Raw genomic sequence first — 16992 nt, 5'->3', positions numbered from 1 at the left:
CGCTGCGATGGCCACGGGAAGAGAGGACCTAACAAGCGAATGAAAAGCCATCCTGCAAAAATACACTATAAGAAACCCACACTCCCCCAGAATGGATCGGCTAGATGACGAAGAACGGACTGAGCGAGGCCCGGGGCGCAATGACGCCGAACTCGCACAAGGCAAAAGTACATGCCCAAATTATACTCGTGAGACGACAGGAGTGGAGTAACCTCGTATTCGCACGTCCCAGACAACCGAAACGGGAGAAAGGGAGACTCACTTTTTTTGCCGCCACTCGAGCCCGTTTGCAGAACTCCTGCCGGCTCCCGATCCCCCGCTCACGCCACGCCTCGAGGTCTCTCACCAGAGCCCTTTCGGGCTTAAACTCACCAATTAAGAGACACAGGCTAGTAGAATGGATCACAAAACAAGACCCAACAATATGCTGCCTACAGGAGACACATTTGATAGGAAAAGACATACATAGGCTGAAGGTGAAAGGTTGGGAAAAATCATATCACTCATATGGACTTCGGAAACAAGCAGGCGTGTCCATACTCATATCAAATAAAATAGATTTCAAGCCAAAGTTAATCAAAAGAGATAAAGAGGGACACTACATACTGCTTAAGGGAACCATACACCAACAAGACATAACAATCATAAATATTTATGCCCCAAACAATGGTGCAGCTATGTTCGTCAAACAAACTCTTCTCAAGTTCAAGAGTCTAATAGACCACCACACCATAATCGTGGGAGACTTCAACACACCTCTCTCGCCACTGGACAGATCTTCCAAACGAAAGTTGAATAAGGAAACTATAGAACTCAATAACACTATTAATAACCTAGACCTAATTGACATATATAGAGTATACCACCCAACATCAAGCAGTTACACTTTTTTCTCAGCAGCACATGGATCCTTCTCAAAAATAGATCATATATTATGTCACAGGGCAACTCTTAGACAATATAAAGGAGTAGAGATAATACCATGCATCTTATCTGATCATAATGGAATGAAACTGAAAATCAACGATAAAAGAAGGAAGGAAAAAGCATACATCAATTGGAGAATGAACAATAGGTTACTGAATGATCAATGGGTTATAGAAGACATCAAGGAGGAAATTAAAAAATTCTTAGAGATAAATGAAAACACAGACACAACATATCGGAATCTATGGGACACATTGAAAGCAGTTCTAAGAGGAAAATTCATTGCTTGGAGTTCATTCCTTAAAAAAAGAAAAAACCAACAAATAAATGATCTCATACTTCATCTCAAAATCCTTGAAAAAGAAGAGCAAAACAACAGCAAAAGAAGTAGAAGGCAAGAAATAATGAAAATCAGAGCTGAAATTAATGAAATCGAAACAAAAGAAACAATTGAAAAAATTGACAAAACTAAAAGTTGGTTCTTTGAAAAAATAAACAAAATCGACAGACCCTTAGCGATGCTAGTGAAGAGAAGAAGAGAGAGAACTCAAATTACTAGCATACGGGATGAAAAAGGCAATATCACAACAGACACTTCAGAAATACAGAAGATAATCAAAAACTATTTTGAATCCTTATACTCCAATAAATTAGAAGATAGTGAAGGCATAGATAAATTTCTTAAGTCATATGATCTGCCCAGATTGAGTCAGGAGGATATAGAAAACCTAAACAGACCAATATCAATTGAGGAAATAGAAGAAACCATAAAAAGACTACCAACTAAGAAAAGCCCAGGTCCAGATGGGTATACAGCAGAATTTTACAAAACCTTTAAAGAAGAACTAATACCAATACTTTTCAAGCTACTTCAGGAAATAGAAAAGGAGGGAGAACTTCCAAATTCATTCTATGAGGCCAACATCACCCTGATACCTAAACCAGACAAAGACACTTCAAAGAAAGAAAACTACAGACCAATATCTCTAATGAACCTAGATGCAAAAATCCTCAATAAAATTCTGGCGAATCGGATACAAAAACATATCAAAAAAATTGTACACCATGATCAAGTAGGATTCATCCCTGGGATGCAAGGCTGGTTCAATATACGGAAATCAATAAATGTTATTCACCACATCAATAGACTTAAAAATAAGAACCATATGATCATCTCGATAGATGCGGAAAAAGCATTCGACAAGTACAGCATCCCTTTATGTTCAAAACTCTAGAAAAACTAGGGATAACAGGAACATACCTCAATATTGTAAAAGCAATCTATGCTAAGCCTCAGGCTAGCATCATTCTGAATGGAGAAAAACTGAAGGCATTCCCTCTAAAATCTGGAACAAGACAGGGATGCCCTCTCTCTCCACTTCTGTTCAACATAGTTCTCGAAACACTGGCCAGAGCAATTAGACAGACGAAAGAAATTAAAGGCATAAAAATAGGAAAAGAAGAAATTAAATTATCACTATTTGCAGATGATATGATTCTATATCTAGCAGACCCAAAAGGCTCTACAAAGAAACTATTAGAGCTAATAAATGAATTCAGCAAAGTGGCAGGATTTAAAATCAACACGCATAAATCAAAGGCATTCCTGTATATCAGCGACAAATCCTCTGAAATGGAAATGAGGACAACCACTCCATTCAAAATATCTTCAAAAAAAATAAAATACTTGGGAATCAACCTAACAAAAGAGGTGAAAGACTTATACAATGAAAACTACAGAACCCTAAAGAGAGAAATAGAAGAAGATCTTAGAAGATGGAAAAATATACCCTGTTCATGGATAGGCAGAACTAACATCATCAAAATGGCGATATTACCAAAAGTTCTCTATAGGTTTAATGCAATGCCAATCAAAATCCCAATGGCATTTCTTGTAGAAATAGAGAAAGCAATCATGAAATTCATATGGAAAAATAAAAGACCCAGAATAGCAAAAACAATGCTAAGCAAGAAGTGTGAATCAGGCGGTATAGCGATACCAGACTTCAAACTATACTACAGAGCAATAGTAACAAAAACAGCATGGTACTGGTACCAAAACAGGCGGGTGGACCAATGGTACAGAATAGAGGACACAGAAACCAATCCACAAAACTACAACTACCTTATATTTGATAAAGGGGCTAAAAGCATGCAATGGAGGAAGGATAGCATCTTCAACAAATGGTGCTGGGAAAACTGGAAATCCATATGCAACAAAATGAAACTGAATCCCTTTCTCTCGCCATGCACAAAAGTGAATTCAAAATGGATCAAGGAGCTTGATATCAAATCAGAGACGCGCCGTCTGATAGAAGAAAAAGTTGGCTACGATCTACATTCGGTGGGGTCGGGCTCCAAATTCCTCAATAGGACACCCATAGCACAAAAGTTAATAACTAGAATCAACAAATGGGACTTACTCAAACTAAAAAGTTTTTTCTCAGCAAAAGAAACAATAAGAGAGGTAAATAGGGAGCCTACATCCTGGGAACAAATCTTTACTCCTCACACTTCAGATAGAGCCCTAATATCCAGAGTATACAAAGAACTCAAAAAATTAGACAATAAGAGAACAAACAACCCAATCAACAAATGGGCCAAGGACCTGAGCAGACACTTCTCAGAGGAGGACACACAGTCAATCAACAAGTACATGAAAAAATGCTCAACATCTCTAGCTGTCAGAGAAATGCAAATCAAAACCACCCTAAGATACCATCTCACTCCAGTAAGATTGGCAGCCATTAGGAAGTCAAACAACAACAAGTGCTGGCGAGGATGTGGGGAAAAGGGTACACTTGTACATTGCTGGTGGGACTGCAAATTGGTGCAGCCAATTTGGAAAGCAGTATGGAGATTTCTTGGAAAGCTGGGAATGGAGCCACCATTTGACCCAGCTATTCCCCTTCTCGGTCTATTCCCTAAAGACCTAAAAAGAGCATGCTACAGGGACACTGCTACATCGATGTTCATAGCAGCACAGTTCACAATAGCAAGACTGTGGAACCAACCTAGATGCCCTTCAATAGACGAATGGATAAAAAAAAATGTGGCATTTATACACAATGGAGTATTACTCTGCATTAAAAAATGACAAAATCATAGAATTTACAGGGAAATGGATGGCATTAGAGCAGATTATGCTAAGTGAAGCTAGCCAATCCCTAAAAAACAAATGCCAAATGTCTTCTTTGATATAAGGAAAGTAACTAAGAACAGAGTAGGGACGAAGAACAGGAGAAGAAGATTAACATTTAACAGGGATGAGAGGTGGGAGGGAAAGGGAGAGAGAAGGGAAATTGCACGGTAATGGAAGGAGACCCTCAGGGTTATACAGTGGAGGGGGTAGAGAGAGAGGAGGGGAGGGGAGGGGAGAGGTGGGGAGGGGGGAGGGTGGATGATGGGAAAGGCAGCGGAGCACAACAGACACTAGTATGGCAATATGTAAATCAATGGATGTGTAACTGATGTGAATCTGCAATCTGTGTATGGGGTGAAGGTGGGAGTTCATAACCCACTTGAATCAAAGTGTGTAATATGATATGTCAAGAAATTTGTAATGTTTTGAACAACCCAGAATAAAAAATTAAAAAAAAAAAAATCACTACACTGAAGACCAAGCTTGCAGCACAAGAACTTTGTGGAACACATTCAAACTATGTCCAAACCATAGCAAATGGATATGACAAAATCACAATGGTTGTATATAAATAAACTATGTTTGAGAATTAAGGGGTTGGATGACCCATGTACCTCCCTGAGGCCAGGATTCAGTGGGATACTAAATGATTGGCACAGACAGAAATTGCTATAGAGCTGGCAAACAAAAACAGAAAAAACGGATGTGGTTCTGAGCAGTGGCTAACAGTACAAGCTCTGCAGCTAAAATGTCTGGAATGGAATCCTGTCTCTGACACCCCCTGGCCCTGTAACCTTAAGCAGGCCATTTAACTTCGGTCCACTCAATTTTATATCTGTAAAATGGTAAGAATAATGGTACCTATTTCCATGCCTCTCTCCTAGCTCCTGGTGATGGAAGACGGTCCTTGGCCTACCTTGGCATGTACGTGTGTCACTCTAATCCTGCTTCCTTTTTCACATGTTATCTTCTTTTTATCTGTTCTCCTATAAGGAAACCAGTCATACTGGCTTAAGAACCCAATCTAATGATCACTGCCCCTACCGTTTTTTCTAGTATAGGGAATTGAACCCGGGGGCACTTTAACACTGAGCTACATCCCTATCCCCGTGTGTGTGTGTGTGTGTGTGTGTGTCCGTGTATAAAATACATATTTTTATATATATTTTCAGTGCTAGGGACAGCTCTTTACATTTTTTATTTTAAGACAGGTCTTTCTAAGTTATCAATGCTGACCTTAAACTTGTCCTTAACTTGTTGTCTAAGTTGTCAATGCTGACCTTAAACTTGACCTTAAACCTCCTGCCACTTGAGTAGCTGAGATTACAGGCTTGCACCCCTATACCCCCACACCTAGCAGTGACTCCAGCTTAACTGGTTATACCTGCAAAGACTTTATTCCAAACAAAGTTTTATGCACAGGTATGTATGTAAGGACTTCAACTTATTTTGGAGGGATTTTAACCTATAACATGTAGAAAAACTGAAAAAAAAAATGTAATGAATTCCCCTATTGCCACTACTAGATTCAAGAATTGTTAACATTTTGCTACTTTTGATTTTTCTATCAGTCTATTTTTGTCTATACTGAATCACCCCTAAATACTGCCCCTTCCCCTGCCACTTGCGCAGTAATGAGGATTAAACCAAGGGGCACTTTACCACTGAGTCACATCCCCAGTCCTTTTTCAGGTTTTTAAATTTTGTTGAGAGCCACAGCCGAAGGGGCCCCAGAAAACTTCCAGCTGCCGGCTGATGATTGGCTCACAGCGGCCCCAGCAACATCTAGCTGATTGGCTCCTCTGCGGTGATGCTCATTGGGCTGTTTCCCTGCCCTTTCAGACCACGGAGCTGCTCATTGGGGGACTTTTTTGGCTCCACCCATGTGACCCAGCCAATCGGCCTCAAGAGCAGGAGGATTGTGGGAGGTGGAGAGAGGGTTGTGTTGGAGAGAGAGGCTTGTGGGAAGCCAGTGGTGGCAGTTGGGGCTCTGAGGGTTTTTCCTGAGAGGCTGTTTTGTTTGGCCTGTGTGGTTCTAAAAATAAAGTTAGTTTCTTTTGACAAGTGGCTCCTGATTGTGCCCAGGCAGACTGCGGCAAAATTTGAGACAAGTTCTTCCTAAATTGTGTAGGGCTTTGCTAAATTGCTAAGGCTAGCCTTGAAATTGCAATCCTCCTGCCCTCGCCTCCTGGGTCACTGGGATTACAGGATGGTACCACTGTGCCCAACAAATCCATACTTCTTGATCTTGGTTGCACATTGATACCATCCTGGGAGCAAAGATTGCACCTGCAAAAATTCTAATTTCATAGACCTGGGTGCAGGCTAGGAATTGGGGATTTTAAAAGTATCCTCAATTGACTTTATTTTTTTTTTTAAATATGTATTCTTCCTCAACTTCTAACTAATCATGAGACACGTGTAGCCTTCAGCCCTTAGCCTGATGTTGGGCTTCTGCAGATGCAGGAACAACTCATGTTCGTTCTTCAAGGGAAGTGATGCTGCCCCCACCACAACTCCCCACAAGGAGAGCTTTTACAACTCTACTTTTTTTTTTTTTTTTTGAGAGAGAGAGAGAGAGAGAGAGAATTTTTTAATATTTATTTTTTAGTTTTCGGTGGACACAACATCTTTGTTTGTATATGGTGCTGAGGATTGAACCCGGGCCACACACATGCCAGGCCAGCGCACTACCACTTGAGCCACATCCCCAGCCCCTCAATTGACTTTAATTTGTGGGGAAAGTTATAACTCACTGGTTCAAGGGCTGAACCAGTTTTAATCCACGGTGTTATGCTTGTCATGTGCACCATGTCACTATTAGTGATGCCAACTTTAATGACCAGTTTAAGGAGGGAACAGTCAGAGTTCTCCCTTGTAATTAGCAAACAATTGTTGGGATAATAGTACAACATTTAGAGAACATTCTGTTTCCCATAAATCTCATAAATAATAGTTTTAGCATACTTTAGTGATCCTTACTTGAGTCCATTATTTCACAGGTATTTACAAAAAGCTGATTTTCTAAGCCCACCATTTTGCAAAGAACTTTCCCACATTAACTGAGGTTAAACTATAATTCCACCTAAAAAGGGAAGGAAAATGCCTAATTCTTTAACAACTAATTCTTAATAAGTTAGTGTAATAATTATCTCCAATATAGTGAGCTTTTCACACTGAGTACTGTTAGAGAGTTATTGATTTATATTTACTTTATATATTATAATCAATTACAACTATTCTTACAGATGCTCAAATTATCTCAAATTTAGCCAGGGAGACCCCTTTCAAACTAGCTCATCTTTATTTTTCTTTGCAGAGACAGATCAAACCTAAGGGCTTCACACATGCTAGACAAGTGCTCTACCACTAAAATACATAGCCCAAGTCCTTTTTAAGTTTTATTTTGACACAAGGTCTTGTTAAATTTCTCCAACTGGCCCTGCATAATCAATCCTCCTGCCTCAGATATACAAGTAAATGGGACTATAGTCACATACAACCTCTCCCAGCAGGCTCATCTTTTTGATAACTTCTCATTACTCTTTGAACATTTCCTTCCTTTCTGGCATAGAAGGTCCCAGGCTCACCTTGAATTTTTTGTAACATAATCTGGAGCAAGAATTGTGGAGTTTGTTCTAATGGAAAACAGTATTTAGAAATAAGGAACTGGATGATTATCTGGGGTATCATCGCATCTCTGACCAATTAACATAAATGGAAAATACATATTTTTTAAAAAAAACTGAATTCATATGATAAGAAAAATGGAAAAATTCACCTAATGGCCAGTTACACCATGAAGCGCCTGTAGTCCCAGCTACTCTGGAGGCACAAGCAGAATGATTGCTTAAACCCAGGAGTTCAAGGTCAGCCTGGGCAACGTAGTCATCCTACAAACATGAGGGTTGTTATTGTTGCTGTCATATAGCAACAAGAAATCAAACGTTTTTGATTTCTTTTGGTCTTTGCATATTTAATGGTGGAAGAGTTGAGTAAGTTAAATTAGTATAGCCATATGTAGGAATATTGAAATGAGTTTCTCTCTCTTTCTCTGTACTGGGGATAGAACCCATGGGCACTTTACCACTAAGCTACATTCCCAGCCTTTTTTTTTTTTTTTTTTTGACACAGGGTCTCACTAAGTTCCTGAGACCCTAGCTGAGACTGGCCTCAAACTTGCAATCCTCCTGCCTCAGCTTCCCCGGTTGCTGGAATTACAAGCGTGCACCACTGAGCCTGGCAAGAGTATTTCTCCTTTAAAAAGCACACTTTGGAATAATCAATGACATTGGAAAATAATCAAGCTCCATGGAAAAAAATACAAAAATTGTACAAGGTGAAGGATTTCAAATTTATGTGTCCCTGTTTAAATATAATATACACAGAAAGAAAAAAAAAACTAGAAAGAACCATCCACAATGTTTTTGGATGAAGGGTTGCGAGGGGATAAAAAGTATTCATTCCATATTTTCTACAATGAATTAATAAATGCTACTTTAAAGGGGCAAAAAAAATACAATACGCTTTCAAACTTGGCTAGAAATTTTGTTTAAAAACTTCGTGAGAGTGATATGCTGTAGGAAGTAAAGAGAAAAAAGAACAGTGCAGGGTGGAAGAACCGCAACACTCTCCTGGTCACCGCATGGATTAGGAACCATAAGGAGAGGGGAGAGAGATGATGACCTCCACTAGGGCTAGAGCGGCCTCGAAAAGAAAAGGAACTTCCGGGGCGGAGCTATCTGAACCTCTCCCTTCCGCAGTGGAAATGTGGACCTCCTGCACTGTTAAGGTCCATGATTGCTTGGCCTCTACTTCCGTTAGTTTGAAACGGTGTCTGAGATTGGGGGTGGCCATGGCAAAAAGCAAGTTTGAGTACGTACGGGACTTCGAGGCTGACGACACTTGCCTCCCTCAGTGCTGGGTGGTAGTGCGGCTGGACGGCAGGAATTTCCATCGGTGAGCGAGCCCGGCTGAAGGCCGCGTGGTGTGCCGGCGTTTCCGGGAAATCCGACATACCTGGCTCATGGTTACCACGGTAACGCGGAAGCCAATGAGCGCCCGGCATTGAGCGTCTCCCTCCGTGCGGGCCGCCAACCGGCTTGTGTGTGAGCTGGTCTGGGTAGTTAAAAAGAACAAGGTGGTTGCCTGGTGAGGGGCTGGCCTGGAACGCCCTTGTTAAGTGAGCAGAAACCAGTTAGCAAAGTCCTGGCGGAGAAAAACTATCACTTCCCGGCACAATATTTAACTTTTAACGGTATTTCCCATCTATTCTGTTAGATATTTGAGAGCTGACTGTTCAGAGGCCGGAGTTGGCCTTCTTTCTTATGGGCAACAGTTTACTGTATAACCGTGTTTCATTATCAGTAACAGGCCACGTGGAATGAATTCGATAAACAAAGAAAAAAAAAGGGAGAAAGAAATTAACACAGATGGGAGTTTAATTTTTAAGAAGTGCTTTGTTAGTGATGCTTATTGTGTGTGTGTGTCTGTGGTATTGGGATTGAACCCAGGGGTGCTCTATCACTGAGCTACATCCCCAGACCTCTTATTTTTTATTTTGAGACAGGGTCTTACTAAGTTGCCAAGGCTGCCTTGACACTTGCAATCTTCCTGCCTGTCACTGGAGTTGTTGGGATTACAGGCGTGTGCCACCATCCCCAGCAATAACGATCATTATAATTAACATTTATTGAGTACTTAATAGGAACCAGGCATATTACATTTTTATTTTTCCTTTATCTTCAGGACAACTCGTTAATAATCAACAGGTTAATGTCTACCTTCATTTCAAAGAAAAGAAAATAGAGGTGTAGTGGCAATTATGTCCCTTTTTTCTCTGTTGTTCAAGATTGTAGCTAGTAGCCCTGTTACAGTATTTTCCTCTTGGAACTACCTTCATAGTCTGTGTTGTTCATGAAAAAACTCTTCTTTCCATGCTTTTCCCCCTCCTCTTTCCCCTGTGAAGGTTTGCTGAGAAGCACAACTTTGCAAAACCTAATGACAGCCGTGCTCTCCACCTAATGAACAAATGTGCCCAGACTGTAATGGAAGAACTGGAGGACATTGTGATTGCATATGGACAAAGTGATGAATACAGCTTTGTGTTCAGGAGGAAAAGCAATTGGTTTAAAAGAAGAGCCAGGTAATTTATGGCCTGCCTCTTTTCTTCAGAATATTTCCTATCAGCATCTATTTTTCTGTTTATTTTGACTTACAGACTACAAAGGATGACTGACATGATTAGTAACAGAGACCATAAAATTATAATATTAGTGATTCATAGGTTGGCTTTAGCTGGTCAGTATCTATATGCATTGCAGTAATACTTAAAATTTTTATTAAGGAAGATCTGAGTATAAAATAGACAAATTTGGTTTTTGACAGTATTTTGAAACTGTAAAGGAAACAAATCATAATGAATTAGTATGTTTTTAAAGCAGTGTTTTCCATCTTCTGAAGACTAAAGATAATACAAAAGAAAAACATTGAACCATAAATTTTAATCATATTTAAATTGGCATTAGTAAATAATAGGACTGAAAATAAATAAGCTACACTTAAAACATATATATAAAATATATTAAAATATGTAACTGAAATTGGCCAAAATGTATTTTAATTCTTGGCTTGCTGGAAGGTTTGTGTAATCTCTCTGTAGCACCTGCAGGCCCTATCATGGTGTTGAATTAATATCATATATTTTCTCTTTTCTTGCTCCACCCAATGTGCCTTACATTTGAAAGTAAGTTCATGACTCATGTGGCCTCCCAGTTCGCCTCCAGCTATGTGTTTTATTGGAAAGATTACTTTGAGGACCAGCCTCTTCTGTATCCCCCAGGCTTTGATGGAAGAGTTGTCGTGTATCCTAGCAACCAGACTTTAAAGGACTACCTCAGCTGGAGGCAAGCAGATTGTAAGTGACACCAAATAAACAGATGTATTAAACCAGCAATTCCATGCATTAAATGTCTCAATCTAATACAGGTTTGACTCACATGCATTTTGTTAGAATGCAGTATTTTAAACATTTTTTAATTAGTTAAAAATATTTGAAAAATTGGGAGATTTCTTAGAAGTACTCTTGTCTGCTTTTTGTTTTTAATGGGAAGATGTAGCAATACGAGATCTGCATTCCTCCTTAGTGATGGACACCTGTACAGTGGCAGCTAAATTTAAACACATACAAAAGGAGTGTGCCAGTCTGTACCATTCCCTGTTGTTTTCCTGGGTTACTCATTGTTTTACATATTTGCAGTCATGGCAGACTCAGTTGTGAGCAGGCCTTACGTGGCTATGGTGATATTTATGAAACTTTTTACACATTTGGCGATTTTGATTTTACCAGAATTGGAAAAGAGATTGGAATTATATAAATCAAATGAGTATTCATATTTATATAAAGTGTAACTGAAATGACCAAATAAAGCTGTTGTTAGGGAAAAATATGTTTATGTCTACTCCTTCCATTCTTTGTTTCTTGGCAGGACTTTGGGCAAATTATTAAATGTCTCTGAGATCTCTAGAGAAGAAAGAGGCATAGCTGTAGAAGTCCTCAAAGTATGAATATTGAATAGAGATTATATATGTAAACTACTGTTTTGTTCTTCTCACAGGTCACATCAATAATCTTTATAATACAGTTTTCTGGGCACTTATTCAACAATCTGGACTAACACCAGTACAAGCCAAAGATAGATTACAGGTATAAAGATCTTACGACTGTAATGCTTAGCTAGGGACGGTTTCCTAAAGTCTGTCCCATAACATTTTTTAATGTTCCCTTTCATGCTTCTTTAGTTCCCTTTACAACTTCATTTGAAAGGATATAAACATCATAGTAGCAATTCCGCTGCTCTCTTACTCTGTAAAGCCTGATGAATTTCTAGTACTTCTTGCGCCTCCTTGAACTTCAGCTATAAAATGTACTTGGTGGTATTGGCTCTGTACTCAGCTGCAGCCACATACCGCCTGCCCTCTTCAGACAGGGCCTGTGTGCTCTCTCAGTTCCAGTAGGCCTTTTCCCTCAATGCCAGGTTTGTGGGGCACCTGTCCTTTCTTGAGTGTAAAACCCCACTGTTTAGTAAGAGTCCATGCTTTGGTAGCTAAATAATTATACTTGAATCATGCTTCAGTATAACTGTATCCTGCCTTGGTTATTTCTATGTAAAATGTAAAAAAGAATAGTTCCTATGTCAGAGGATTATGGTAGAAGTGGCAGGATGCATGTAACACACAGAAAGGTGTGAAGAACATTTTAAATACTTTATAAATGCTGGCTTTTCTTATTAGATACTAGTGCTACTTGTAGGATGACAGACTCTGAAATGAGTTAACGGATTGTAACTGCTCCTAATAAAATGCCCAGTACATTTTAATTACTGAGTAAATGGCTGTCATTTTTACTACTACCAATGATTAAGATTTTTTTTATAGCAGCAGAAGGAATACTAGTAGATATATTCAGTTTGAAAGACCCTAGTTTAGGTTTTGATTTTCTTAGAAAAATAAAGACAACCTTCAAGCTTCAATAATTTGTATACTCAATCTACCTATCTTTTTTCCTTCCTTTTTTTTTTCCCCTTTCCCTCCCTCCCTCTCCTTTTTTATAGTATTAGGAATTAAACCCAGGGCCTTACACACTAAGCAAGCACTGATCTATAGCTCCAGCCTCTCCTTGGAGGCAGGGTCTGTCTCAGTGAGTTACTCAGGCTGACCTTGAAGTTGCAGTCCTCCTACCTTAGTCTCCAAAATAGCTGTGATTATACGCAAGTGCCACTGCATCTGGCTGTATAATCTTTCTAAGCTTCAGTTTTCTCATTAAAGTGGAGGTGTTATGATGATCAAATAATAAACAAAATAGGTACTCAGTTACTTTTAGTTCCTCCTATCCCCTCAAGGTCTTTGAGTTGTGAATCCAGTGTTTGCTACAGAAGAGAATTTTATGAATATAGGCATCTAAATAAGATTCAAATGGCTCTTAAAAATGAAAATTCACTAGTAACTATGTTTTGTAGCACTGGCTGTTTCTTGATTGATTTGTACAGTATGGAGAAGGAAGCATTAAGAGATAACGAAGAGGGCTGGGGATACAGCTCAGTTGAGAGAGTACTTGCTTTGCATGCACAAGGCCCTGGGTTTAATCCCCAGCACCACAAAAAAGAAAAAAAAGAACGAAGATACACAAAGCTTTTCCTATCTGTTTGTTTCCTCAGGGAACTCTTGCAGCAGATAAAAATGAGATCTTGTTTTCTGAATTCAAGATCAACTACAATAATGAGCCGCTGATGTACAGGAAAGGGACTGTGTTGATATGGCAGAAGGTAATGCTGTTATGTTCAAGGAAAGTGGCAGTTAGGGGAAAAGAGCCCATGGCCATCCCAGGCTTTGCCCCCCTGCTGCCTGTATACTGATATGACTCCAGGTGCTAAGGTGAACTAGATCCTTCCCAAAAGAACAAGCTGTAGATTATGTATTTGGATGCTCATTTTGTCATCAGTTGTCGTTTGAAATCTCCCTTAAGTAGAAGCATGGGATTTTAAAATTTAGCGTACTTACTTAACTGTGTCATAAGCACTTCCCATATCAAACAAAAGAGTACAGTAAAGGTACAAGGATTGTTGTATTCCTTGAACATGTAAAAAATGCTTTTCCCACACTGGATAATACCATTAAATTGTCCATGCTATGACAACTATAAAATGAAGCACTAAGTTGTGTATGAGGATTTTTTCACTTCCAGAAATTTTATGATTCTTAATATTCTAAAATGAGTATGCACATTTACTTAAATACTTGATTCTAGCAATATTTTCTCTTATCAGCTCTTGAGCATAATTATTTCTCTAAACTCATTTCCTGCCTTGCTATGTAGTTTTTCCGAAATGAATGTTTTCAAGTATTATTGGGTAGTTAAGAACTAGTCATTCTACTGGCAACATCATCTCTTTTATTAGTATTTTCAAAACACATTTGTTCTTTGGCACAGACTTGGTTACTTTTTAATGCAGGTAAGAGAGGAGAAATTCACCTTTAATTTTATAGTCATTGCTATTAAGGAACATGAAATCTCTTTTTTGTTCCTCATCATTTTTCAAAGTATGGTAACATAACCTTTTTTGAGTATTTCTGATTGGTAAAGTGGTTCACATAAAGTATGCAACTATAAGTATAGCAAGTACAAACGTGAACTTCCCCCACATTTTCCCTTTTCTTCCAAACCCTCTTTCGTGTTAACATTGTCACTACTTTGACTTTTACCTGTAGGTGGATGAAGTCACGACAAAAGAAGTTAAGCTGCCAGCAGAAATGGAAGGGAAAAAGATGGCTGTAACCCGGACCAGAACGAAGCCAGTACTCTTACACTGTGATATCATTGGGGATGCTTTCTGGAAGGAACATCCAGAAATCCTTTATGAAGACAGCTGACACTCTGCTCTTTAATTCTGCTGTGTTTAACCATGCAAGGCTCCCAGGTCTTCTTGCCTTAGGTGGCCCTAGCATTCCTGCCACCCAGAACTGTACCAGAAATGACATGACTTGAGTTAGGAGGGAGCAGGGAAGGAAGGAATTGATGGGGGTGGTATATCTTGTTCTCTTAAGCAGAACACCTTTTTTTGCAATGTTAGAACATGATTTCTGTGGGTTTTTTTCCAAAATCGTGGTACTATTTTTATAAAGTAAGAACTATTTAATGCCTTGTGAGATGAGTCATTTTTAGATTGTGGCATAAGCCTTATAAAAATCTGTCAGCTCTTTTCACCTATGATAGAAAAGAAGCCCAAACTTTACTCTCACCCACATATTCTTAACTAGAGAACCCAGTGACTTTGAATATCTCACTTCTGTACCCATGTACTTGGATAATCTTGATAGACCTGAAGATAAATATGAGTTAAAACCTGCCTGGTGCCTCTGAATTCCAGATATTCCAGGGAAAACTCAGGGCTTTGTGCAAGTCTCCAAATCAGCAGTTTTGGCTGAATAAATGAGTAGTGGTATTAGATACCCTTGTGTACACCCTCCAAGGACTGATTTTATGGAGTTGCCAGCATAATGATGATCATCATCTTGCCGGAAGCATAGGCTAAAGCCACTTACCTTTTTCTAAGTACATGTGAGATATATATATATATATATATATATATATATGATAAAGAAAATATGTGAGAATGAGTAAAAATGGAGACCATTTTTTACTCCGTGTCCTCTAGATACTTCCGTTTTAAAAGCTGTCTTCCAGTTCGGCTGCCTGAAAGATTCAAAAGTAGTCTCTATGGAATCAGAAAATGACATTTGAATTCAAGAGCAGAGGGGTCAACATAGCCCTTGGGGCAGCTGTCAAATGAGTCCTACTAACTCCACCTCCTAATGGGCCAATGGAGATAGGAGACCTGCAGAGGTGATGGTATGCTGGGAGCTGTTGAAGTGTGAAAGGGGGCGGGTAAGTCATGGGGATGGGTGGTGAGTAGCTTTACATTCCTCTTGTCCTTACTTTGTATATTAGAGGAAGAAGATTATTTGGCTCAATTAAGATTTAATTAAGAGACAGCCCATGTCCCAGTTGCTGGTCTTGCATTGCAGAATTTACAGCCAAGAAGAAAATGTATTTTTGAAAGTGTGACGGATGGCCTCATCCTTCAGTAATTGACATCCCATCTGTCGATGCCATTTTTTTCCTTCCTGTCCCCCCACCCCCTCCACAGGAAAAGAACAAGTATCTCATGTTTGGTAATTGCTAAAATGTCTGAAAAAAAAAAAAATAAAGACATCAACTTCCTTGGCCTATTTATTTCTTACACAAATACAGTAAATGAATCTAACATTTGTTTGTATCTTTGGGTAAGCCAAAGGATGCAAATACCTTTGTCACAGCAGATACTCATGGACTTCTAGATGTAAAAAGAAAAAAATTTTTTGGGATTTTTTTTTTAAATGCCTACTTGAGCCATGCATAGGTGTAATCCCAGCAACTTAAGGGGCTAAGACAGGAGGATCTCAAAATTTTGAGGCCAACCTCAGCAAGAAGGAAATGTATTTTTGATTTTTCAAGACCCTGTCTCCCAACAGAAAGGGCTAGGAATGTTGTTTAGAGGTAAAACAGTTTTAATCCATAGTACCCCCCCCCCAAAAAAAAAAAAAAACAAAACCTGTTTGAGGATTCCCTTCATATAAACTAGGGGTTTAGCAATCTGATTTTTAACTCCAAAGTCTGCCCTCTGATGTATATGGTTGCTGATATATAGGCATTTGGGCAAACAAGTTCCTCAGAATATTAATATGCTACATGAGGGCATAAGAATGTAGTTCTTAATTAGCAAACAATGGTAATTTGGTAGCATTTTATGTTAAACATGGATAAGTAGGCATTAAATAATGTACAAATTTTCAAGACAAAAAACACCAGGGAAAATTTGTACTTTCTGAAGGTCTTATGAGACACCATGAAACCTGTCACTCAATTTTGTCAGAATGTGTGGGACAAGTATTCATTTGTTGGACTGCCAGCAATCCCACAGCTTTTTTGAGTTTTTGTTCAGGCTGGAGGTTTTATTTATTTTGGTAATGGGCATTGGTGGGTAAATGGTGATTTACCATTTACCTATATCCCAGCCCTTTTTTTAAAAATTTGAGACAAGGGTCTCACTAAATTGCCCAGGCTTGCCTCAAACCTTCCATCCTCCTGCCTCACCCTCCACAGTGGCTTGGATTACAGGCATGCACTGCCACACCCACTTCAGGTTACAGAGTTTAAAGTAATAAACTGGGCTTAATACCAGTGCCTTAAGGAAACCATAATGCCATTACCTAGAAGCTAGAAGCCGTTGCTTGATGGTCATTCTATCTTTGTTGTGATATGTATTCCTTCCAATGCGCATATATATATATATATATATATATATATATATACACACACACACACA

The 16992-nt window shown here is 39.1% G+C and overlaps 1 protein-coding gene across 4 annotated transcripts; it reads left to right on the top strand.

Annotated features, from left to right (window-relative positions):
• Positions 1–8810: 8810 nt before the first annotated feature.
• Thg1l (tRNA-histidine guanylyltransferase 1 like) lies at positions 8811–14973 on the top strand. 4 transcript variants are annotated; one of them, XM_046462226.2, is made up of 6 exons: positions 8811–9028; positions 10038–10214; positions 10816–10985; positions 11686–11774; positions 13285–13392; positions 14336–14973. In XM_046462226.2, the coding sequence occupies exons 1-6, from the start codon at positions 8838–8840 to the stop codon at positions 14495–14497; spliced, it is 897 nt and encodes a 298-aa protein (XP_046318182.1). In that variant the 5' UTR covers positions 8811–8837; the 3' UTR covers positions 14498–14973. The 4 variants fall into 4 exon arrangements, with proteins under 4 accessions (XP_046318182.1, XP_058440903.1, XP_046318185.1 ...); XM_058584920.1 differs by having other exon boundaries at positions 8893–9028; positions 10911–10985; XM_046462229.2 differs by lacking the exon at positions 8811–9028 and adding an exon at positions 9064–9326 and having other exon boundaries at positions 10911–10985.
• The last annotated feature ends 2019 nt before the right edge of the window (positions 14974–16992 follow it).

The sequence above is a fragment of the Marmota monax genome, unplaced genomic scaffold (genome assembly GCF_021218885.2).
Source record: "Marmota monax isolate L192 unplaced genomic scaffold, Marmota_monax_Labrador192_F-V1.1 WCK01_AAM20220418_F8-fsc00236, whole genome shotgun sequence".
NCBI lineage: Eukaryota > Metazoa > Chordata > Mammalia > Rodentia > Sciuridae > Marmota > Marmota monax.
Note: the sequence above shows the minus strand (reverse complement) of the source record. Positions and strands in the feature narration are given on the sequence as shown.

What these genes read in the sequence shown, in the direction of transcription:
- Thg1l (XM_046462226.2), top strand. Translation starts at nt 8,838, where the DNA reads ATGTGGACCTCCTGCACTGTTAAGGTCCATGATTGCTTGGCCTCTACT. An exon ending in TGGTTTAAAAGAAGAGCCAG is followed by an intron (nt 10,215 to 10,815) that starts GTAATTTATGGC and finishes TACATTTGAAAG; the next exon opens with TAAGTTCATGACTCATGTGG. An exon ending in CAGCTGGAGGCAAGCAGATT is followed by an intron (nt 10,986 to 11,685) that starts GTAAGTGACACC and finishes TTCTTCTCACAG; the next exon opens with GTCACATCAATAATCTTTAT.